At 43.9% G+C, this 25506-nt stretch overlaps 1 protein-coding gene across 2 annotated transcripts; it reads left to right on the top strand.

Annotated features, from left to right (window-relative positions):
* The first annotated feature begins 4852 nt into the window (after nt 1–4852).
* On the top strand, nt 4853–25360 carry mcm3l (MCM3 minichromosome maintenance deficient 3 (S. cerevisiae), like). 2 transcript variants are annotated; one of them, XM_071346076.1, is made up of 17 exons: nt 4853–5044; nt 5154–5266; nt 13052–13260; nt 13445–13575; nt 13703–13941; nt 14094–14202; nt 16477–16630; nt 16958–17089; nt 17350–17630; nt 18804–18978; nt 19120–19246; nt 19429–19579; nt 22129–22269; nt 22366–22466; nt 24448–24524; nt 24700–24775; nt 25052–25360. In XM_071346076.1, the coding sequence occupies exons 1-17, from the start codon at nt 4985–4987 to the stop codon at nt 25275–25277; spliced, it is 2502 nt and encodes an 833-aa protein (XP_071202177.1). In that variant the 5' UTR covers nt 4853–4984; the 3' UTR covers nt 25278–25360. The 2 variants fall into 2 exon arrangements, with proteins under 2 accessions (XP_071202177.1, XP_071202175.1); XM_071346074.1 differs by having other exon boundaries at nt 4866–5044; nt 17350–17558.
* Nucleotides 25361–25506: the final 146 nt, after the last annotated feature.

Here is a 25506-nt window from a genome sequence, read left to right as displayed (position 1 = left end):
ACAGTTGAAGTCGGAAATTTACATACACTTAGGTTGGAGTCATTAAAACTCAGTTAGGACATCTACTTTGTGCATGACACAAGTAATTCTTCCAAAAATTGTTTACAGACAGATTATTTCACTGTATCACCATCCAGTGGGTCAGAAGTTAACATACACTAAGTTGACTGTGCCTTTAAATAGCTTGGAAAATTCCAGAAAATTATGTCATGGCTTTAGAATCTTCGGATAGGCTAATTGACATCATTTGAGTATATTGAGGTGTACCCTTGGATGTATTTCAAGGCCTACCTTCAAACTCAGTGCCTCTTTGCTTGACATTATGGGAAAATCAAAAGAAATCAGCCAAGACCTCAGAAAGGAAATTGTAGATCTCCACAAGTCTGGTTCATCCTTGTAAGCAATTTTCAAACGCCTGAAGGTACCACGTTCATCTGTACAAACAATAGTACGCAAGTATAAACACCATGAGACCATGCAGCAGTGCATGCATACCACTCAGGAAGGAGATGCGTTCTGTCACCTCGAGATGAACGTACTTTGGTGCATAAAGTGCAAATCAATCCCAAAACAACAGCAAAGGACCTTGTGAAGATGCTGGAGTAAACAGGTACAAAAGTATCTATATCCACAGTAAAACGAGTCCTATATCGACATAACTTGAAAGGCCGCTCAGCAAAGAAGAAGCCACTGCTCCAAACCGCCATAAAAAAAGCCAGACTATGGTTTGCAACTGCACATGGGGACAAAGATTGTACTTTCTGTGGAAATGTCCTCTGGTCTGATGAAACAAAAATAGAACTGTTTGACCATAATGACCATCGTTTTGTTTGGAGGAAAAATTAGGAGGATTGCAAGCTGAAGAACACCATCCCAACCGTGAAGCACGGGGGTGGCAGCATCATGTTGTGGGGGTGCTTTACTGCAGGAGGTACTGGTGCACTTCACAAAATAGATGGCATCATGAGAGATAAAATTATGTGGATTTATTGAAGCAACATCTCAAGACATCAGTCAGGAAGTTAAAGCTTGGTCGCAAATGGGTCTTCCAAATGGACAATGACCCCAAGCATACTTCCAAAGTTGTGGCAAAATGGCTTAAGGACAACAAAGTCAAGGTATTGGAGTGGCCATCACAAAGCCCTGACCTCAACCCTATAGAAAATATGTGGGCAGACCTGAAAAATTGTGTGCGAGCAAGCAAACCTGACTCAGTTACACCAGCTCTGTCAGGAGGAATGGGCCAAAATTCACCCAACTTATTGTGGGAAGCTTGTGGAAGGCTACCCAAAACGTTTGACCCAAGTTAAACAATTTAAAGGCAATACTACCAAATACTAATTGAGTGTATGTAAACTTCTGATCCACTGGGAATGTGATGAAAGAAATAAAATATGAAAGAAATAATTCTCTCTACTATTATTCTGACATTTCACATTCTTAAAATAAAGTGGTGATCCTAACTGACCTAAGACAGGGAATTTTTACTTTGATTAAATGTCAGGAATTGTGGAAAAACTGAGTTTAAATGTATTTGGCTAAGGTGTATGTAAACTTCCGACTTCAACTGTATGTAATGAACAGAATGTTGTTCATTGACTATAGCTCAGCGTTCAACACCATTGTCCCCTCCAAGCTTGTCATCAAGCTTAGGATGCTGCGACTGAACACCTCCCTCTGCAATTTGATCCGAGACTTCCTGACGGCCGACCCCAGGTGGTGAGGGTAGGCAACGTCACCTCCACCACGCTGACCCTCGACATGTGGGCCCCACAGGGGTGTGTGCTTAGTCCCCTCCTGTACTCCCTGTTCACCCATGACTGCGTGGACACGCACGACTCCAACACCATCATGTTGACGACACAACGGTGGTAGGCCTGATTACCGGTGACGATGAGACAGCCTACAGGGAGGAGGTCAGTGACATGGCAGTGTGGTGCCGGAACAACAACATCTCACTGAACAACAGTAACACCAAGGAGCTGATCGTGGACTACAGGAAACAAGGGGGGGCGAGCATGCCCCCATCCACATTGACAGGGCTGCAGTGGAGCAGGTCGAGAGCTTCAAGTTCCTCTTTGTCCAAATCACTAAGGACTTAAAATGGCCCACACACACTCGCACAGTTGAGGTTGAAAAGATTTGGCATGGGCCTTCAAATCCTCAAAAATTTCTGCAGCTGTACCATTGAGAACATCTTGACTGGCTGTATCGATGCTTCGTATGGCAATAGGACTGCCCTCGATTGCGTTGCGCTACAGAGTGTGGTGCGGACAGCCCAGTACATAACTGGGGCCGAGCTCCCTGACATCCAGGACCTCTATATCAGGCGGTGTGAAAGGAAGGCACGGAAAATCATTAGACTCCAGCCACAGACTGTTCTCTCTGCTTCTGCACGGCGAGCGGTACCGGTGCATCAAGTCTTACACCAACAGGCTCTTGAACAGCTATTATCTCCAAGCCATAAAGCTGCTAAACAGATAACTAAATAGCTAACAAAATGGCTACACAGACTGAGTTGACCCTTGTATTTTATTTACATTTTTGCACTGTCTCTATGCACACTCACAGGGCCCTACAAACTCATGCACACTGACACTCCAACACACACACACACAAACACTCCATCATTTGCTCACACACACATAATATGCACATACATTTGTACTGACTCTACACACACCCACACCCACTCACATACAATCATCATATGCGCTGCTGCTACTCTGTTTATCATATACATATCTACCTCTATCACTCCAGTATCCCTGCACATTGTAAATATGGTATTGACCCTGTATATAGTATGCTTACTTACTTTCTCGTGTTCTCCTTATTTCTATTTCTCATGTGTTTATGTTCTACCTTGTGCAATACTGAACAAAAATATAAAAGCAACATCTAAAGTGTTGGTCCCATGTTTCATGAGCCGAGTTAAAAGTTCCCAGAAATGTTCCATATGCACAAAAAGCTTATTTCTCTCAAATTTTGTGCACAACATTTGTTTACATCCCTGTTAGTGAGCATTTCTCCTTTGCCAAGATAATCCATTTACATGACAAGTTTGGCATATCAAGAAGCTGATTAAACAGCATGATCATTACACCGGTGCACCTTGTGCTGGGGACAATAAAAGGCCACTATAAAATGTGCAGTTTTGTCACAACACAATGCCACAGATGTCTCGAGTTTTGAGGGAGTGTGCAATTGGCATGCTGACTACAGGAATATCCACCAGAGCTGTTGCCAGAGAATTGAATGTTAATTTCTCTACCATAAACTGCCTCCAACGTCGTATTAGAGAATTTGGCAGTACGTCCAGCCAGCCTCACAACCATACCACGTGTCACCACGACAGCCCAGGAGTTCCACATCCGGCCTCTTCACCTGTGGGATCTTCTGAGACCAGCCACCCAGACAGATGATGAAACTGAGGAGTATTTCTGTATGTAATAAAGTCCTTTTGTGGGGATAAACAAATTCTGATTGGCTGGGCCTGGTTCCCAAGTGGGTGGGCCTGGTTCCCAAGTGGGTGGGCCTATGCCCTCCTAGGCAAACCCATGGCTGCGCACCTGCCCAGTCATGTGAAATGCATAGATTAGGTCCTAATTTATTTATTTAAATTGACTTATTTCCTTAGATGAACAGTAATTCAGTAAAATCGTTGAAATTGTTGCATGTTGTGTTTAAATTTTGTTCAGTATATTTTCAGTATAACATTGTTATTGATTACTGCATTGTTGGGTTAGAGCTTGCAAGAAAGGCATTTCACTGTACTTTTGGTACAGTGAAATGCGAGGAACGCATATGACATTAAAACTTGAATATTTGCGGTGTATGATACTTTTGGTAAATAAACTCCAATAATCCATTAATTTAACATAAAATGTGCCAAATCAGTGTGCATTTCAATAAAGTGGATCCCTCTCTCATCCTCTGATTTCCTTCATCTGTACTGATCGCAAATAACTGGACAGTTGAAAGCAAATCCCTTGTAAAGATCCACCACATTGCTTTCACCTGTCCTGTTCTTCTAATTAGTGCAAATGAGGGTGAAGAGAGAGGGATGAAGGCCCAACTACTGAGATGCACCAAAAATGATCTATTATATTGACACGCGTGGCAACTCTAACGACGGAAATACGTGTCCTCAATAAGGGGGATCGATTAATCTCGCACGGGCACACGTGTAGGCGTGTTTCGCACCGGCTGAAGGTGTATTGCATTTGATTTGGAACCGGGCTGCCTCCAGGGCATAAACCCTGGCCTCCAGGGCATAAACCCAGGGCATAAACGGCGAAGTCGGCTCAAAACACGAGTAGCCATGAGTAGGATACTGTGTTTTCACACGCAAAAGTGATTGCTTTTGATAGAAACGCTTTATATGCCTTCCCAATGGAAACTATTTTGAAAATTAAAACATAGATTTTTTATGGAAAAGATAAGTATGTTTCTGGATGATGCACCATGCTGTCTTGTTGCCAACATGACAGAGTGGCTCAGATTACTGTTCGATTCGATTCGCCCCAGGCCAGATTAATCGAACCCCCTCAATGATTGAAGGCAGGCAAGATCAGGTGGGACCATTCTAGCCAATGAGAGGGCAGATACGCGTCGTTATACTCAACATTGCCAGAATGCCACGTGCATCCATTTATATCAGTATATGTTTAACAGTTTAAACATTACGAAACGTGTATCTAATCAAATCAGCCTCACGTAATTCTACTCTCATATACCTCCTTACAAAAAAGGGCTTATCTCACGTAGACAGATTTTGGCAGAATAAATCCTATCGATTCGCCTGTTCCTTTCTGCATGCACTCACCCTGATTAGAAGTGTAAAACAACACCTGTAGATTTCTCAGTCCATCACACCTGCACATTTAATTATCCCAACCTGAATCTGGCCACGGCTTCTTACCAGACTAGTTTACCTGGAGGAGAAGACGGATCGTTGTATCAGCCCTGGGAAGGTGTTGAGATGGAAGATCTGGAACTGAGAGAGGCGCAGAGAGAATACTTGGACTTTCTGGATGACGATGTAAGTACAGAGGAGAGTAGAATGTGTTAAATAAAAATCGAATAAATCAATCAAAAGTGTAGTTATTCATGTGAGGCAATGTAAGATGTGTTGCTTATTTATTTTGTAGCAAGATCAAGGCGTTAATCATGAGAGGGTCAGAAGTATGGTGTCAGAAAACCGGTGCCGCCTCATCGTGAACATCAACGACCTGAGAAGGAAGAACGAGAAGCGGGCCAAAGCGTGAGTATAGACCCTGACAAACCCAGTTGTTATTCGAGCTTTCCCACGTTGGACATTGAGTGAAGAGGAAATTCCCCCATCTTTTGGATGGCAGTGTAAGTCCTTAACTTATCTTTTGACAAAACTAAATGTTTTTGAATCCTTAACCTTGATTAGGGTTTTAAACCTCTCGTTTTACATATTGAATCATGGTTATACCTTTCAAAATTGTCAGTACTATCCGAGATCCTTACAACGTCCATAAATGTAAAGGATACCTAATAGCACGTACCATTTCAAAATGGCCCCCTTTAGGTTCAGAGATCAATCGCAATGTGATTAGAGAAAAAAAACATGTGCAACTACTGGTTTTAACGTTTTCAGGGAAAATGGAAAGAGCCAGTGACACAACTTCTGCGTTTGACCACTAAACCCACAGGTGCAACATCGAGACTTCCTGGAAGGCTTGCGCAACAGACCAGGGTTTGAGAAGTGAACAATTCTTCCTTAGTAGTTAATTTTTGCAAAATCTGAAGGCATAACCTAGATTCAAGCCAATTTCTTAAGTAGTTGAACATGTTATTACTCAAAACTCGTGAAAGTGACAAACTGACATGTTTTCATTTTAGGCAAAAAATACTTTTATATCAAAGGAGTGCCTTTGATTTGATGGCCTGCACGTGTAGATTGGCGCAAGATGATTGTTAGACCGGAAAACGTGTTTCTACGAATGAGCTTTGCTAGCCAAGTCACAATGACTACAATTGAGATCAGGGATTTCTATTTGAAAAGCTGTTTTATCCCACCATACTGTACAGCTTTTGTTAACAAGGCTACATATCTTTACTCCACATTTACTGGATTGGTTGAACAGTGCCGAATGAAGGAAAAAAACATTCTCAAGGGGCAGGGGTTCCTAAAAAAAGAATGTGGCCCACAACCCCATTTTGATATCTGAAAATTATCCCACCCCAACCATGTGAAAAAAAATGCTAACAGTATTTCTGATTGTCTAATTCTCTGCATACTTTTAATGTGGGGCTGTGATAGTTAGTTGGAAATGAATTACATCATGTCTTAATTCACCACTACTAATGAGATGGGTGTGCTTGATGCATGTCACGTTGGCGCTTCTTTGTCAGGGGACGTGGTTGTTTAATCTCTGCAGTCACATCCAATCTGGATTGATATTTGGTTTTAATGCAGACGAGAGCACTGAATCCAGCTTCACACAGATTTGAGCTGGTGAATGGTGTGTTTTTTATGATGCTTTCAAAAATACAAGGTAAAATCATGATGTCAATTATCTTCTAGAAAGAGGCCGAGTTCCTGAGTTGGAATGCCGAGTTGAATTACAGTTCAAAATGATTTTTCCCAGTCGGACCTCGCCCCGTCCCCACCCAGAGTTCCCAGGTGTCTTCAACGCACTGAAGTCGGAATTCTAATATTTCAGAGTTCCCAGTTTTTTTTATTTTTTATGCAGCATTAATGCTCAAGGGGAGACTGCAGGCCATTTATTCCCTTTTAGTCAGCAACCAAAACTCCTCCATAGTGACCCATGAATGTGTTGTCTGCAGCATTCAGTCACATGACAGCTCGATCAGCTGTTCAATTTAATTTACCAGTATGTCAACTGAGCCAGGGATCACAGTCAAATGGAATGGAAAGTAGGTCCCAAAATGGTCTTTCCTAGCATTGGAGGTGAGCAGCCATCACTCATGTGGGACGCTTACTGATGCTGTTTTCTGTTAGAAACATGCACAGCCGAGGGAAGGGGGCATGGTTCGCATTTGAAATACTCTCTCTTCAATAAGTATTCTTTCCCCTGAATCCACTGACTCGGTCGCTCGTCTGTAGAATGTTTTTGTATTTCCCCTGAATGCTTGCGTTCAGTTCATTCAGTTTATCAAATACAATGCCGTAAAAAAGTACACTGAACAAAAATATAAACGCAAATAAAAGATCCCAGAAATGTTCCATATGCACAAAAAGCTTGTTTCTCTAAAATTGTGTGCACCAATGTGTTTACGTCTGTTAGAGTATTTCTTACTTGCCAAGGTAATCCATCCACCTGACAGGTATGGCATATCAAGAAGCTGATTAAACAGCATGATCATTACACAGGTTCACTTTCTGCTGGGGACAATAAAAGGTCACTCTAAAATATGCGGTTTTGGGACCCATGTCATCCAAAAAGTTAGACTTTTGAATCATCTGTCCACAAAACTTTCTTCCAAGACTCTTGATGATCATCCAGGTGCTTCCAGGAGCTGTTTGGTGAACTTGAGTCAACTACACTGCTCAAAAAAATAAAGGGAACACTTAAACAACACAATGTAACTCCAAGTCAATCACACTTCTGTGAAATCAAACTGTCCACTTAGGAAGCAATACTGATTGACAATACATTTCACATGCTGTTGTGCAAATGGAATAGACAACAGGTGGAAATTATAGGCAATTAGTAAGACACCCCCAATAAAGGAGTGGTTCTGCAGGTGGTGACCACAGACCACTTATCAGTTCCTATGCTTCCTGGCTGATGTTTTGGTCACTTTTGAATGCTGGCGGTGCTTTCACTCTAGTGGTAGCATGAGACGGAGTCTACAACCCACACAAGTGGCTCAGGTAGTGCAGCTCATCCAGGATGGCACATCAATGCGAGCTGTGGCAAGAAGGTTTGCTGTGTGTCAGCGTAGTGTCCAGAGCATGGAGGCGCTACCAGGAGACAGGCCAGTACATCAGGAGACGTGGAGGCGGCCGTAGGAGGGCAACAACCCAGCAGCAGGACCGCTACCTCCGCCTTTGTGCAAGGAGGAGCAGCTGGAGCACTGCCAGAGCCCTGCAAAATGACCTCCAGCAGGCCACAAATGTGCATGTGTCTGCTCAAACGGTCAGAAACAGACTCCATGAGGGTGGTATGAGGGCCCGACGTCCACAGGTGGGGGTTGTGCTTACAGCCCAACACCGTGCAGGACGTTTGGCATTTGCCAGAGAACACCAAGATTGGCAAATTCGCCACTGGCGCCCTGTGCTCTTCACAGATTAAAGCAGGTTCACACGCACATGTGACAGACGTGACAGAGTCTGGAGACGCCGTGGAGAACGTTCTGCTGCCTGCAACATCCTCCAGCATGACCGGTTTGGCGGTGGGCAGTCATGGTGTGGGGTGGCATTTCTTTGGGGGGCCGCACAGCCCTCCATGTGCTCGCCAGAGGTAGCCTGACTGCCATTAGGTACCGAGATGAGATCCTCAGACCCCTTGTGAGACCATATGCTGGTGCGGTTGGCCCTGGGTTCCTCCTAATGCAAGACAATGCTAGACCTCATGTGTCTGGAGTGTGTCAGCAGTTCCTGCAAGAGGAAGGCATTGATGCTATGGACTGGCCCGCCCGTTCCCCAGACCTGAATCCAATTGAGCACATCTGGTACATCATGTCTCGCTCCATCCACCAACGCCACGTTGCACCACAGACTGTCCAGGAGTTGGCGGATGCTTTAGTCCAGGTCTGGGAGGAGATCCCTCAGGAGACCATCCGCCACCTCATCAGGAGCATACCCAGGCGTTGTAGGGAGGTCATACAGGCACGTGGAGTACACACACACACTACTGAGCCTCATTTTGACTTGTTTTAAGGACATTACATCAAAGTTGGACCAGCCTGTAGTGTGGTTTTCCACTTTAATTTTAAGTGTGACTCCAAATCCAGACCTCCATGGGTTGATAAATTTGATTTCCATTGATAATATTTGTGTGATTTTGTTGTCAGCACATTCAACTATGTAAAGAAAAAAGTATTTAATAAGAATATTTCATTCATTCAGATCTAGGATGTGTTATTTTAGTGTTCCCTTTATTTTTTTGAGCAGTGTATTTGGATGACATGGGTCCCGTTATGCCTGGCAAAAACCAAACACTGCATTCAACAGTAAGAACCTCATACCAACAGTGAAGCATGGTAGCGTAATGGTTTGGGGATGCTTTGCTGCCTCAGGACCTGGATGACTTGCCTCAATAGAAGGAACCATGAATTCTGCTCTGTATCAGAGAATTCTACAGGACAATGTCAGGCCATCCATCTGATCTGAAGTGAAGCTGGGTCATGCAGCAAGACAATTATCCTAAACACACAATCAAGTCTACATGAAAATGGCTAAAAAGCAACACATTTGAAGTTTTGGAATGGCCTAGTCAAAGTCCAGACCTTATCCCAATTGAGAGGTTGTGGAAGGACTTGAAACGAGCAGTTCATGCTTGAAAACCCACAAATGTTGCAGAGTTACAGCAGTTCTGCATGAAAGAGTGGGCCAAAATTCCTCCACAGCGACATGACTCAACTACTACATTCAGCGTTTGGTTGGGGCCATTGCAGCTAAAGGTGGCACAACCATTTGAGGGTAAGGGGGCAATGACTTTCCACACAGGGCAATTGGGTGTTGCATTACTTTGTTTATGAAATAAGTATGTAATTGTTATTTGTTCCCTATATCTAATATTAGGTTTTGGTTGGAGATCTGATAACATTCACTATCAAAAATATGCGAAAGTTAGAAAGGGGGCAAATACTTTCACGGCACTGTATCTCTGTTACATAGGCAAGGATACATTTTCTTTTCATTAGTCAACCAAGTCTGTCTTTTTTTTACCTCCATTGTGAATGACAACAGATCCCCTCTCAATGTGAAAAATCTGTCCAACACTCCTCGATAACCACCAAGTGTGAAATATATTTATCAAAAATATAAATACAACAATTTCAATGATTTGACGGTGTTAGTTCATATAATGAAATCAGTCAATTTAAATAAATATATTAGGCCCTAATCTATGGATTTCACATGAATGGGCAGGGGTGCAGCCATGGGTGGACCTGGGAATAGCTAGTCAGAGTTTTTCCTCACAAATGTGCTTTATTACAGACACAAATACTCCTCAGTTTCATCAGCTGTCCGGGTGGCTGGATGTCAGACTATCCCGCAGGTGAAGAAGCCGGATGTGGAGGTCCTGGGCTGGCGTGGTTACACGTGGTCTGTGGTTCATTCCTGCAGTCAGCATGCCAATTGCACACTCCCTCAAAATGTTAGACATCTGTGGCGTTGTGACAAAACTGCACATATTAGTGGCCTTTTATTGTCCCCAGCACAATGTGCACCGGTGTAATGATCATGCTGTTTAATCAGCTTCTTGATATGCCACACCTGTCAGATGGATGTATTATCTTGGCAAAGGAAAAATTATCATTAACAGGGATGTAAACAAATGTGTGCACAACATTTTAGAGAGAAAAGCTTTTTCTGCATATGGAACATTTCTGGGAACTTATTTCAGCTCATGAAACATGGGACCAACGCTGCATGTTGTGTTCATATTTTTGTTCAGTAAAGAACATTGTCATGTTCTGATAACATATCGCAACAGTTTTGCCAACAGGCATGCACACAGTGGATGTGGTTATAATGCAGCAGGTAACTTCGATTGTTATCTGAGTTCTGTGCTAAGCTCTGTTGCTGCTAGTTCCTCTCGGTGTATCATACAATGCGTCCATATGGCAGAGGGAGACACACATAACTAGAGTGTAGCGGTCTGCCCGCCATAGATAGATCCCTATCTGTGCAAAAGCCTACCATTCGATTCCATGGAATCTGTTTTTCGTCAATATAGCCACTCAGCACTCTGAACATCCAATCTCCTGTGCCGTTCCATGCTCGGAAATTGTGAGATAGAACAATGTGTCCTCGTGAATAGGATCCTCGGACATGTGTAGCGGGGGGGACCTATGCATGGTGTCGTGTCTTTGGCTATGCCGGATTAATTGCTATGACATACTATTCAATAAAATAATTTCTCTGTAATTAATATTATCTGATTGAACTAATCATGTAAATGTAATTAACTAGAGGGACACCACGAAATAATATTTATAGAGCTGTTATCTTCCGAATAAACTCTTAAAGATTTAGTATTATTTTACATCAATAGCAGTCAACATTAATCGTCATCTTATTCAGTCTCATCTGAAAGTTGTAAATCCTGGGTTATCTGCAAGAATCCTGGCTAACAAGTTGAATCAGAAATACAACATTTGGTTTAATTTATTTACTAAATACCTAACTAATCACACATACACAATTAAATCATAACTTGATTACAAATTGCCGTCATAAAGGAAAACATCCCTAGCGGGCGGAATAGATATGACAGCTTGTTACACAAAGGAAAGGGGCTGGGTTTTAGTGAAAGAGCGGGAGACTGGAACAGAGGCGAAGCTGTGCTATAGTAAATACAGTATCTTATGCATTCTAAATTACCGCCCATTTGGAAAAGGAAAATGCAATAAATATTTACTCTGAGCTGTGCTTCAGTAGGTTGGTGGTAGATGGAAGACCGTGTTGCCAAACCGAGTCCTGTCCTTTGAAGAATGTCTCTGGTGGTCACTGGATACGTTGTAGTAACGTCGTTGTGTAGTAGACGGGATACTCTGACTGTCCTTCCTAACCTGTGTTTGTAGCTGCTGTTGCCAACAACGTCTAGGTGGTATCACTTCTATAGTGAATACGAGTTCAAAGTTCATACCATTCACAACCAAAGTTCATGCTGATGTTGGCTTTGTCCTGTAGTTATTATCTGAACCATTCTGACATGGGATCGTCACCCTCATATCCTCGGAACAGGAAGTTATATTTTTGTCAATGGCTTTATATAGTGGAGGGAGAGGGGTGTGTCTGAAAAGTTTATTACCCATGTCTCTTCATAGGGGCGGGCCACTGGTTGAGCAGAGGCCCAAACTTATGAAAACACAAATCTCTCATTTGGAAGCTAAAATTACATTTAATCTCTTCACAAATAATTTCATATTCAAGCATTTGAATTAAACAACAATTCCATGTGAATCCGATACCTCTGATTTTGAGACTTTCCACAGTAGTTTGTCATCCTATCATTGAGAATGTCTCAGATGACAACCGAACTGACATAATATACCTTAAGTACCACCGCATATGTTCAGTTGGTCGGATTACCAGAATATAGTTATTTTCCCCCCAACTTCTGATGTTCCCAGAATCTCTGTTAGCCAAAGGGTTTTCTTATGTCACATCAGTATAGTAGGTAGAGGGAAAAAGGGGGGAAAGAGGTATTTATGACTGTCATAAACCTACCCCCAGGCCAACGTCATGACAATGGGCATCTCGGCCCTCACAGCTTAAGTCCATTTGGAGAGCATAAGCCGGGGAGTTTCTGATTGCTAGCAGTAGCATAAATTCTGACAAAGGTGTTGATGTGAGTTTGTGCATATGCCTCCCCACACAAGGTGATAACAATATCATTAGCGGCCGGTTATATCAGTCTCTGCAATGGTGTCATAGTGTAGTGGGTCTAGCCATTCACCGTGGGAATGATTCAAGTGCAACGGTCAAGTGTGGCCCTTTCCCATGATCTAAGGGCGCTCTCTGGTTGAATTTTATATATGAGTCATTTTCATTCAGATTAAGGTTAACCAGAATATTATGTATTTTATTTCTTATTTTTCAGGATTTTGGAAATTCTCCCGTGACACCATTATCATATCAGGTGAACCCACATGGGGTCGCAACCCCTAGCTTGGGAACTGCTGAATAACTGAATTTCTTGTTCACTTAATTTTTCTCCTCAATTCATGCACCTTGTTGGAGAGCGAGGTAGCGGTGTTCCATTCCCTTTATTGATCCTTGAGTGACAAAGGCCAAGTGGTGGATTAAATGTTGTAATTGGTTTGAGGCCTGTGTATCTTATTTTGTATAAAATATACTTTTAAATACTCTTTTCAGCTTGCTGAAAGACTCCTTCAGTGAACTCGTTGCTTTCCAAAGAGCTCTGAAGGACTTGGTTGCATCCATCGACGCAACCTACGCCAAGCAGTTTGAGGAGTTCCATGTGGGGTTCGAGGGTAGCTTTGGAACCAAGCACGTGACCCCTCGAACCCTCGCGGCACGATATCTCGGGAACCTGGTTTGCGTGGAAGGAATCGTTACCAAGTGTAAGTATATAATGCATTTGAATGGCTCATTATCCAGTTTTATTCAGATTGATCAATTGACCATTCTTTACCACAAAACCTTTCTTGGTTCCTCCTTATTAGAATTACACTACTGCAATCCCATTCAACGGAGAGGCTACTCAAAATAACTAACAGCCTGCATGTGTATCTGTCATTGTGGTAGGTTCTCTGGTGAGGCCTAAGATCACCCGTAGTGTCCACTACTGTCCAGCCACTAAGAAGACCTTGGAGAGGAAGTACACTGACCTGACCTCCCTGGACGCTTTCCCTTCCAGCTCCATATACCCTACCAAGGTGTGTAACTATGTGCAATTTTGAATGGTGCTCTATCCCTTCCCATGCTCCCCTATCTACAACATTCCTGCTACAGATATCACACAAACACACACTCCTTTGCCACCTCTCTCTCCCTGGTCTATAGGATGAGGAGAACAACCCCTTAGAGACAGAGTTTGGGTTATGTGTCTATAAGGACCACCAGACCCTGACCATCCAGGAGATGCCTGAGAAGGCCCCTGCCGGACAGCTCCCCCGCTCTGTGGACATAATCGCTAACGATGACCTGGTCGACACGGTCAAACCGGGCGACCGTGTTCAGATGGTTGGGATCTACCGCTGTCTGCCGGCCAAACAAGGAGGTTTCACCTCTGGCACCTTCAGGTGGGTGGGTGTGGGAACGGGTCTATTTGTGTTCTACTTCCAAATAGTTTTGATGAAGGGTTGGGGTAAATTTCAATTCAGGAAATAAATAAAAATACCTGTTGCTTTTCAGTTATCATTTTATTTTATTGAACACAACCTTCTGAATGCAGGACAATTCTGCTGGCCAATCACGTGAAGCGGATGAGTAAAGAAATCGTGCCGACCTTTTCTGCTGAAGATATTAATAAAATCAAGAAGTTCTGTAAAGCCCATTCTAAAGTAAGTCACTGACTCTAAAGCGTTGCATTGAACTCTGATGGGAAACTCTAATACAGTATCTTGTGGTAGAGCATTTAAAATTACGACAAAGGTGTTGTATACAATCAGACGATCGGATCACTTCTTGGCATACAAACTGTTACATCACATTTGGTATACAGTGCATTCGGAAAGTATTCAGATCCCTTAACTTTTTCCACATTGTTACATTAGACTTATTCTAAAATTGATGAAATGTTTTTCCTCAATCTACACACAATACTCCATATTGACAAAGCAAAAACAGGTTTGTAGACATTTTTGCAAATGTATTACAAATAAACTGAAATATCACATTTACGTAAGTATCCAGACCCTTTACTCAGTACTTTGTTGAAGCACCTTTGGCAGTGATTACAGCCTCGAGTCTTCTTGGGTATGATGCTACAAGCTTAGCACACATATATATTTGGGGAGTTACTTCCATTCTTCTCTGCAGATCCTCTCAAGCTCTCTCAGGTTGGATGGGGAGCGTTGGTGCACAGCTATTTTCAGGTCTCCAGAGATGTTAGTTCGGGTTCCAGGCCGGGCTCTGGCTGGGCCACTCAAGGACATTCAGAGATTAGTCCCGAAGCAACTCCTGCATTGTCTTGGCTTTGTGCTTAGGGTTGTTGTCCTGTTGGGAGGTGAACCTTTGTCCCATTTTGAGCTCCTGAGCGCTCTGGAGCAGGTTTTCATCAAGGATCTCTCTGTACTTTGCTCTGTTCGTCTTTCCCTCGATCCTGACTAGTCTCCCAGTCCCTGCCGCTGAAAAATATCCCCACTGCATGACGCTGCCACCACCATTCTTCACCGTAGGGATGGTGCATGGTTTCTTCCAGACGTGACACTTGGTATTCAGGCCAAAGAGTTCAGTCTTGGTTTCATCAGACCAGAGAATCTTGTTTCTCATAGTCTTAGTCCTTTAGGTGCCTTTTGGCAAATTCCAAGCGGGCTGTCATATGCCCTTTACTGAGGTGTAGCTTCCGTCTGGCCACTCTACCATAAAAGCCTGATTGGTGGAGTGTTGAAGAGATGGTTGTCTTTCTGGAAGGTTCTCCCATCGCCACAGAGGAACTCCGGAGCTCTGTCAGAGTGACCATCGGGTTTTGGTCACCTCCCTGACCAAGGCCCTTCTCCCCCGATTGCTAAGTTTGGCAGGGCGGCCAGCTCTAGGAAGAGTCTTGGCGGTTCCAAGCTTTTTCCATTTAAGAATGGAGGCCACTTATTGTGTACCTTCAATGCTGCAGACATTTTTTGGTACCCTTTTCCAGATTTGTACCTTGACACAATCCTGTCTCGGAGCTCTAGGGACAATTTACTTCAACCTCATGGCTTGGTTTTTTGCTCTGACATGCACTGTCAACTGTGGGACCTTATATAGACAGGTGTTTGCCTTTCCAAATCATGTCCAATCAATTGAATTGGTGTACTCCAAGTTGTAGAAACATCTCAAGGATGATTCATGGAAACAGGATGCACCTGAGCTCAATTTTGAGTCGCATGGCAAAGGGGCTGAACACTTATGTAAATTAATTAGCAAAAATTACCAACCTGCTGTTGCTTGTCATTATGGGGTATGTCTAGATTGAGGATTTTTATTTAATCAATTTTTGAACAAGGCTGAAAAGTAGGCCTCCCGGGTGGCGCAGTGGTCTAGAGCACTGCATCGCAGTGCTAAGCTGCGCCACCAGAGTCTGGGTTCGCGCCCAGGCTCTGTCGCAGCCGGCCGCGACCGGGAGGTCCGTGGGGCGACGCACAATTGGCTTAGCGTCGTCCGGGTTAGGGAGGGTTTGGCCGGTAGGGATATCCTTGTCTCATCGCGCTCCAGCGACTCCTGTGGCGGGCCGGGCGCAGTGCGCGCTAACCGAGGGGGCGGGTGCACGGTGTTTCCTCCGACACATTGGTGCGACTGGCTTCCGGGTTGGAGGCGCGCTGTGTTAAAGAAGCAGTGCGGCTAGGTTGGGTTGTGCTTCGGAGGACGCATGACTTTCGACCTTCGTCTCTCCCGAGCCCGTACGGGAGTTGTAGCGATGAGACAAGATAGTAATTACTAGCGATTGGATACCACGAAAATTGGGGAGAAAAGGGGATAAAAATTAAAAAAAAAAAAATAAATAAAAAAAAAAAAAGGCTGAAAAGTAACAAAATGTGGAAAGGGTCCGAATGCACTCTATACCAGTTGGCTCATTTGATACCAATGCTCTTCAATCATACACATACATGTCAGTTTTCTGTGTCATGATTGTTTTACAGGATGTGTTTGAGCATCTGAGCTGCTCGCTGGCTCCCAGTATACATGGCCATGAGTACATAAAGAAGGCCATTCTGTGTCTCCTGCTGGGGGGCAACGAGACCAACCTGGAGAATGGGACACGTATCCGTGGAGACATCAACATACTGCTGATTGGTCAGTCGTATAGTCAACCACTACTATTGATGGGTTGGAGTCATTTGCAAGACTTCTGTGGTCTCGCTCTATGGTTGTGTCCTGATTCTTCTCTGCAAGTGTACACCTGCACACTTCACATCATGGGTCTAACCATGGTGGGAACTCCCTCTGGCTGGTGAGAACTCCCTCTAGCTGATGCGAACACCAATCCAATGCTTTCAAATCCATGACAGGAAGTGTGCAAGTGCACACTTTACACGAAGGGTGGCACATCGGGATGTAGCTTAACATTGCGTGGCCTTTTCTGTTTGGTGTCTCTAACTTGGTTGGTCTCTCTCTGGTCAGGTGACCCGTCGACGGCTAAGTCCCAGCTGCTGCGCTACGTCCTGCACACTGCTCCGCGGGCCATACCAACTACAGGACGTGGATCAACTGGCGTGGGGTTGACCGCCGCTGTCACCACAGACCAGGAGACTGGTATGGAAAACTGTTTAGGGATGTCATTTTTAATGATTGTGCTCTTGGTATTTGTCTGCATGCTGTTATTCCCGCTCCATCCACCTTCATACAAATGGAGTTCCCGCAGAGAAAAATATAATTCTTGAAGCCGATACTCCTTCCTCTTTCACCTATTTACCATAATTATTATCCCACTCTGCATACCACTCGCGCTATGCACACACTTCTGTTCATACCCCTTTCTCGCTGTGTCTCCATCCCTCTCACTTCCACTCCAGGTGAGCGGCGGCTGGAGGCCGGGGCTATGGTGCTGGCAGACAGAGGAGTGGTGTGCATCGACGAGTTTGACAAGATGTCTGACATGGACCGCACAGCCATCCACGAGGTGATGGAGCAGGGCCGTGTCACCATCGCTAAGGCTGGCATAATGGCCAGGCTCAACGCCCGCTGCAGTGTGCTAGCCGCCGCTAACCCAGTCTACGGCAGGGTGAGACGAGCTAATGCTAACCCAGTCTACGGCAGGGTGAGACGAGCTAATGCTAACCCAGTCTACGGCAGGGTGAGACGAGCTAATGCTAACCCAGTCTGTCTATATAATCTAAGACCATGTACAGTGCTGTGACAAAGTGTTTGCCCCCTTTCTAATAAAGGGATCCTGAGTGAACAAAAAACACAACAATTACATATTTCATAAACAAAGTTCTGCAACACCCGTTGGCCCCTTACACTCAAGCTGTTGTGCCACCTTTAGCTGCAATAACTAATCAAACGCTTCCTCACGTCGTTGAGGAGGAATTTTGGCCTAATCTTTCATGCAGAACTGCTGTAACTCGGCAACATTTGTGGGTTTTCAAGCATGAACTGCTCATTTCAAGTCCTGCCACAACCTCTCAATTGGGTTAAGGTCTGGACTTTGACTAGGCCATTCCAAAACTTCAAATTTGTTGGTTTTTAGCCATTTTAATGTAGACTTGATTGTGTGTTTAGAATAAGTGTCTTGCTGCATGACCCAGCTGCATTTCAGATCACAGATGGATGGCCTGACATTGTCCTGTAGAATTCTTTGATACAGAGCAGAATTCATGGTTCCTTCTATTGAGGCAAGTCATCCAGGTCCTGAGGCAGCAAAGCATCCCCACACACGTTGCTGATTTAAAGCAGTTCTGCATGGAAAAGTGGGCCAAAATTCCTCCAAAGCGATGTGAGAGACTGATCAACTACAGGAAGCATTTGGTTGCAGTCATTGCAGCTAAAGGTGGCAAAACCAGTTTGAGTTTAAGGGGGCAATTACTACTTCACACAAGGGAATTAGGTTTTGCGTAACTTTAAATAAATAAAATAATGACTTTTTTTAACGCCAGTTCCCTTTTCCTAATATTAGGTTTTGGTTGAAGATCTGATTAACATTCAGTATGAAAAATAGAGAAAATCATTAAGGGGGCAAATACTTTTTCACGGCACTGTATAACAGGATGTCACAGCTACTTGCCAATAATCCTCCATCTCAATAACTGGAATACATAGACTTTCCTCACAGCTTTCTTAATGCACCGTCATCGGGCTCGATCTGGACAAGGCTTTGCAAAGATTCACCAATCTTGATCACATAAGTCGTTTTTTGGGATGCAAGTTAATTTGTAGGTTAGTTTTCTTTGTGCGGGTCAATCCATTTTGTACACACTGTTCATGTCTCTGACAACCTATGTACGTTTTCTCTTACCTATCCTTACAGTACGACCAGTATAAGACTCCCATGGAGAACATCGGTTTGCAGGACTCTCTGTTGTCTCGGTTCGACCTTCTCTTCATTGTTCTGGACCAGATGGATGCAGACAGTGACAGGAAGGTCTCGGAGCATGTTCTACGCATGCACCGCTACAGAGCACCAGGGGAGCAGGAGGGAACAGGTGGGGTACACTAGTGACTAAATACACACAGCTTCTCATTCAAAAGAACAAAGCTAATTTTTATCACCAAACCAGTGGAAATTATTTCTGACTTTGTTGCTCAGTATCTGATCTGTTGATTGATGCCCCTGTACCCTGCAGCCATGCCCATGGGCAGCACTGTGGATGTGTTCGCCACGGAGGACCCCAACATCACAGAACCCGCCAAACAGGAACTCCAGATCTACGAGAAGAAGGACAATGTCCTGCACGGACACCGGAATAAAAAGTATCCAGCAAAACCTTCTTTATATTAATTATTTAAAAAACACAACAAACCTAATCTTAAAGGCGCTGTATTAATCACTCGTAGTACAGTACACATTATGTTCTTATAAAACCCCTGCCTTTTTCTGACAATCCATGGCTTTGTGTGTAAACCTCTTTATGATGGTGTCTGTCATCCTCCAGGGAGAAAGTAGTTACCATGGAGTTTATCAGGAAGTACATCCACGTGGCTAAGCTGGTGAAGCCTGTTCTAACCCAGGAGGCATCAGACCACATAGCAGAGGAGTACTCCAAGCTCCGCAGCCATGACCAAGTGAACGCCGAATCAGCCAGGGTCTGTAGTACTTACATACACTATATTACCAAAGGTATGTGGTGGACACCTGCTCGTTAAACATCTCATTCCAAAATCATGGGCATTATATGGAGTCGTTGTCACCCCCCCCCCCCCCCCCCCCCCTTGCTGTTATAACAGCCTCCACTCTTCTGGGAAGGCTTTCCACTAGCTATTGTAACATTGCTGTGGGGACTTGCTTCCATTCAGCCACAAGCATTAGTGAGGTCGAGCACTGATGTTGGGCGATTAGGCCTGGCTCGCAGTCAGCGTTATAATTCATCCAAAGGTGTTCAATGGGGTTGAGGTCAGGGCTCTGTGCGGGCCAGTCAAGTTCTTCCACACCGATCTCGACAAACCATTTCTATATGAACTTCGCTTTGTGCAAGGGGGCATTGTCTGAAACAGGAAATGACCTTCCACGAAGTTGGAAGCACAGAATTGTCTAAAATATCATTGTAAGCTGTAGCATTAAGAGTTCCCGTCACTGGAACTAAGGGGCCTAGCCCGAACCATGAAAAACAACCCCAGACCATATTCCTTCCCCACCGAACTTGACAGTTGGCACTATGCATTTGGGCAGGTAGCGTTCTCCTGGCATCCGCCAAACCCAGATTTGTCCGTCGGACTGCCAGATGGGAAAGCGTGATTCATTACTCTAGAGCAGTGGTCACCAACCGGACATTTCTGTAAAAAACCCAACGATAAAGCCTTCTGTTCCTATTTTTTTTATTAGTCTCGGGCTGTTGGTGGTAAGTGCAGCCAATTCAGCTGCCCTGCGCGCCGGGTAGGCAAACTGTTGCCATTTCATGTGTCTGAAGGTACAAACTGCCTTTTCGGTGGACTTGGAGAGGAAATCAAGTGCACTATGCCTCCCCTGGCCAATCAGATTGCTCAGATGACCGAGTCTGCAGTAACGTAGCAGGCATAAAATAAAGTTACGGCAAAATTGATACCGTGAGGTTTCGAAACGTTTTAAAACCATGACTAGAGACAGACTGTTAACGAATACAGCAAAGAGCTGCTGTTTTTGAGTGAGTTCATGTTTAAGTTCTTACTCAGCACTGTCAACACTTTGTATTCAACACTTTTATAACCTATAAAATGCATGTTCTTCCTATTTCCACTCAACGCTACAACAAGCAGTGCAGCAGTAATGAATGAGTAGGAAAGTGTATCTATAAGCTTGCGTTGTTATTATTAGCGGCTTGGGTCTTTTTTTAATATCAAGGAATATTTCACTTTCTCTTCATATGATTAATAACATTAATTTGTGCATGAGGCAGAAGTAATGCGGTGCGACTTGTTTCGCCATCAGCTGGAAGACGGTGTACCTTTGAGTGTCAGTGGAGGAAAAGGAGAGCGGAGGGATGTTGAGAGACGGTCCCTCAGTCTGCTGCTCTCTCCCTCCGCTGAGACTGACCATCAGATGCAGGCACCATCAGCCCAGTAAAAATTGAATTATTTAAATGTATCCTTACTCACCTGTGCCTCACAAGTAATACAACAATGGATCTATTACCAGTGTGATCATATAGCCTACCTCAAACTTTTATTAAATAAATGTTCCAAACAATGCATTGGCAGATAAATTCAAGCAAAGCCCGTATGTGGTGATAATGTATTGGGCCTATAGCTTAGTGCACAAACCTCATTGCTACATAACTGTTTTTTAATAGATTAGTGTTGCATAGGCTTACATTTAAGTCATGGTAATAAAAAATGAGAGCGGTAGATCTCGGCATGCATTTTGACTCAGAAGGTTGACCACTGCTCTAGAGAAAGTGTTTCCACTGCACCAGTCCAATGGCAGCAAACTACGCCACTCCAGCCTATGCTTGGCATTACACATGGTGATCTTAGGCTTGTGCGGCTGCTCGACCATAGAAACCCATTTCATGAAGCTTCCGACCAACAGTTCTTGTGCTGACGTTGCTTCCAGAGGCAGTTTGAAACTCTGTAGTGAGTGTTGCAACCGAGGACGGAGAACTTTTACGTGCTTCAGCACTCGGCGGTCCCGTTCTGTGAGCTTGTGTAGCCTACCACATCACGGCTGCTGTTGCTCATAGACGTTCCTCTTCAAAATAACTGCACTTACAGTTGACCGGGGCAGCTCTAGAAGGGCAGAAATTTGACGAACTGACTTGTTGGAAAGGTGGTATCCTATGATGGTGCCACGTTGAAAATCACTGAGCTCTTCAGTAAGGCCAATGTTTGTCTAAGGAGATTGCATGGCTGTGCTTTTTATTTTTTAATACCTGTCCGCAACTGGTGTGGCTGAAATAGCTGAATCCACTCATTTGATGGGGTGTCCACATACACACACAAGTATCTTATCCGGCACTTTACTTGTCTAAAAGCCGTTTAGGAATTATGGAATACTTTTGTTATTATTGCATTGGGAATCCTTTCCTGATTGTTATGCCCAGTTTACAATCCTGTATGTAAAATAATTGATTGTCTGTATCATTAATCATGGCACTATTGGTTTGGCAATGTCTGCTTCAAATAGACATTGTACTTTGTTTGATGGGTTGTCTGCCATGTAGACAATGCCGGTGACAGCCCGAGCGCTAGAGACAATGATACGATTGTCCACTGCCCACGCCAAAGCCCGCATGAGCAAGACCACAGACTTGGTTGACGCAGAGGCTGCCCTGGAGCTCATGCAGTTTGCCTACTTTAAAAAGGTAACGTTGGGATCAAACAATTTGACACTGGATACATTAACTTTATGGATAGGTTTTAATTCATGTTGCTATGTATACTGTCATGTCTACATGTAGATTCTGGAGAAGAGGAGGAAGGTTGTAGAGGACGACATGAGTGTGACTCAGAGCCAATCACAGAGCCAGAGCCAGGTGGCCAGTCAGAGGACAAGCACCAGGTCTGAGCCCATATTCAAAAAGCAGCTCTGACTAAGAATACTGGTTATAGCATCAGTTCAGCATTTTGGATCATAATGAAAAATATTATACAATAGATTTTATTTCGCTCTTTTCATTACGAGAATCTGAGGCTTCAATAAAAAACAAACTAAATCAAATCTAGGGTTCTGGCAGTTCATGGAGGATTTTCTTCTAGAGCGTCAGACGATGGGGTGACAGTTATAGTACAGTGGCTTGCGACGTATTCACCCCTTGGCGTTTTTCCTATTTTGTTGCCTTACAAACACCCCCCCCAAAAAACAATTTAATTCCAGGTTGTATCATTTGATTTACACAACTTGCCTACCACTTTGAAGATGCAAAATATTTTTTATTGTGAAACAAACAACAAATAAGATAAAAATTGAACTATTCACCCCCCAAGTCAATACTTTGTAGAGCCATCTTTTTGCACCAATTACAGCTGCAAATATCTTGGGGTATGTCTCTATAAGCTTGGCACATCCAGCCACTGGTATTTTTGCCCATTCTTCAAGGCCAAACTGTTCCAGGTCCTTCAAGTTGGGTGGGTTCTGCTGGTGTATAGCAATCTTTAAGTCATAACACAGATTCTCAATTGGATTTAGGTCTGGGCTTTGACTAGGCCATTCCAGGACATTTAAATGTTTCCCCTTAAACCACTCAAGTGTTGCTTTAGCAGTATGCTTAGGGTCATTGTCCTGCTGGAAGGTGAACCTCTGTCCCAGTCTCTAATCTCTGGAAGACTGAAACAGGTTTCCCCCAAGAATTTCCCTGTATTTAGCACCATCCATCATTCCTTCAATTCTGACCAGTTTCCCAGTCCCTGCTGAGGAGAAACATCCTCACAGCATGATGCTGCCACCACCATGCTTCATTGTGGGGATGGGTTTTCTCGGTGATGAGGTGTTTGGTTTGTGCCAGACAAGCGTTTTCCTTGATGGCCAAAAAGCCCAATTTCAGTCTCATCTGACCAGAGTACCTTCTTCCATATGTTTGGAGAGTCTCCCACATGCCTTTTGGCGAACACCAAACGTGTTAGCAAATTTTTATCTTTAAGCAATGGCTTTTTTTCTGGCCACTCTTCCTTAAAGCCCAGCTCTGTGGAGTGTATGGCTTAAAGTGGTCCTATGGACAGATACTCCGATCTTCGCTGTGGAGCTTTGCAGCTCCTTCAGGGTTATTTTTGGTCTCTTTGTTGCCTCTGATTAATGTCCTCCTTGCCTGGTCTGAGTATTGGTGGGCCCTATCTTGGCAGGTTTGTTGTGGTGCCATATTCTTTCAATTTTTTTAATAATGGTTTTAATGGTGCTCTGTGGGATGTTCAAAGGTAGATTTTTTTTTTTATATATCTATATAACCCAACCCTGATCTCTACTTCAAGTTTGTCCCTGACCTGTTTGGAGAGCTCCTTGGTCTTCATGGTGCCCCTTGCTTAGTGGTGTTGCAGACTCAGGGACCTTTCAGAACAGGTGTGTGTGTATATACTAAGATCATGTGACACTTAGATTGCACACAGGTGGACTAACTAATTGTGTGACTTCTGACGGGTAATTGCTTGCACCAGATCTTATTTAGGGGCTTCATAGCAAAGGGGTGAATACATATGCACGCACCACTTTTCTTTTCTTTTTCTTTTTTTTAAATATTTTAAACAAGCACATTTTTCACCTCACCAATTTTGACTATTTTGTGTCCATTACATGAAATCCAAATAAATCTATTTAAATCGCAGGTTGTAAGGCAACAAAATGGGAAAAACGCCAAGAGGGATGAGTACTTTTGCAAGGCACTGTATAGACAAGGGAACCTGATCCCAGATGAGTGCTCTTACTCAGACATTTTTTAAATACAGGCCCTAATCTCAAAGATGCAGGAACTGGAGAGATTGGTTGCATCAAAGACTAGGTCTGAATAATCTTAAATGGCTACCTACCTTTGTCTCCTTTCCTTCATGCTCAGGAAGCGTACCTGTGTGGGTAAGGAAAACATGGATGGGGCAGAGTCTGACCCTTATGAGTTTGAGGATGAGGAACACGGTAAGGCACGCACACACCATGCACATACAAGGTCTGTCGGTACCCCACCTGGTCACCAATAGAGCTCAGTTCTTAGGGTTATAAACCATTTCAATCTGCACCATTGTAAATACTTTACTATTTTAATGACTAAGAATCATCATACATTTCTCATCCCTCTCTTTCTCCCTCCTAGCCCAGTCTATTCTGAAACCCAAGAATGCTACCTCTCAGAGCCTGAAGAAGCAAGAACAGGACATCAGACAGGACAGGTACATCTCCCCTCTACTCCCTTTATTTCAGTAACCTTAACTCTACTGGACATTACTGGTCAGAGTACTGCACCACTTAGCTACTCTGTCAGAACTGGTGATTTTAGAGGTAGGCTACACCTTGTCAGGGATTGGAACTGCTCAAACACTAAACAAAATCAACCTCTAAGCCTGTTGCAGGAAGAATGGCATGAACAATTAGTAAAAATTACTGGCCCATTTATCCGCTCTTCAGAGACGGTCAAGGTGGGATAACGTTCGTGTGTGTGTTCTCAGACCCCTCCTGCCCAGGCTGAAGCTATTTAAGGCTGCTCTGATGAAGGCCTTTCAGACTACACGTTCCCAGTCTGTAGCGGTGACGGAGCTCCTGACCCTGGTCAATAAGACCACACACGGTCAGGACGACCATGAGTTTGACGAGCAGGAGGTCGAGAAGCTGCTGGGGCGCATGCAGGACGACAACCAGGTCATGATGTCAGAGGGCGTGGTCTTCCTAATTTAGAGCTGGGACAGCCAATCACAAGAGCCAGTCCCAACCTGTCTGGTCATCATGAACTGTCTCTAATAAATGGGTTGAGCATGAAATGTGGTCTGGAGTTTGTTCAAATGTAAATGTGGAGTTATTGAAAGGCCCTCTGTAAGTGTGGAGTTTATCCAGGAACCAGTGATTGGTAATAGTTTTAACTGCAAACTGGAGGCAAGACTATAGTTTGTTTTATTAGATAATTTTT

The sequence above is a fragment of the Salvelinus alpinus genome, chromosome 16, assembly GCF_045679555.1.
Source record: "Salvelinus alpinus chromosome 16, SLU_Salpinus.1, whole genome shotgun sequence".
Classification (NCBI taxonomy): domain Eukaryota; kingdom Metazoa; phylum Chordata; class Actinopteri; order Salmoniformes; family Salmonidae; genus Salvelinus; species Salvelinus alpinus.
Note: the sequence above shows the minus strand (reverse complement) of the source record. Positions and strands in the feature narration are given on the sequence as shown.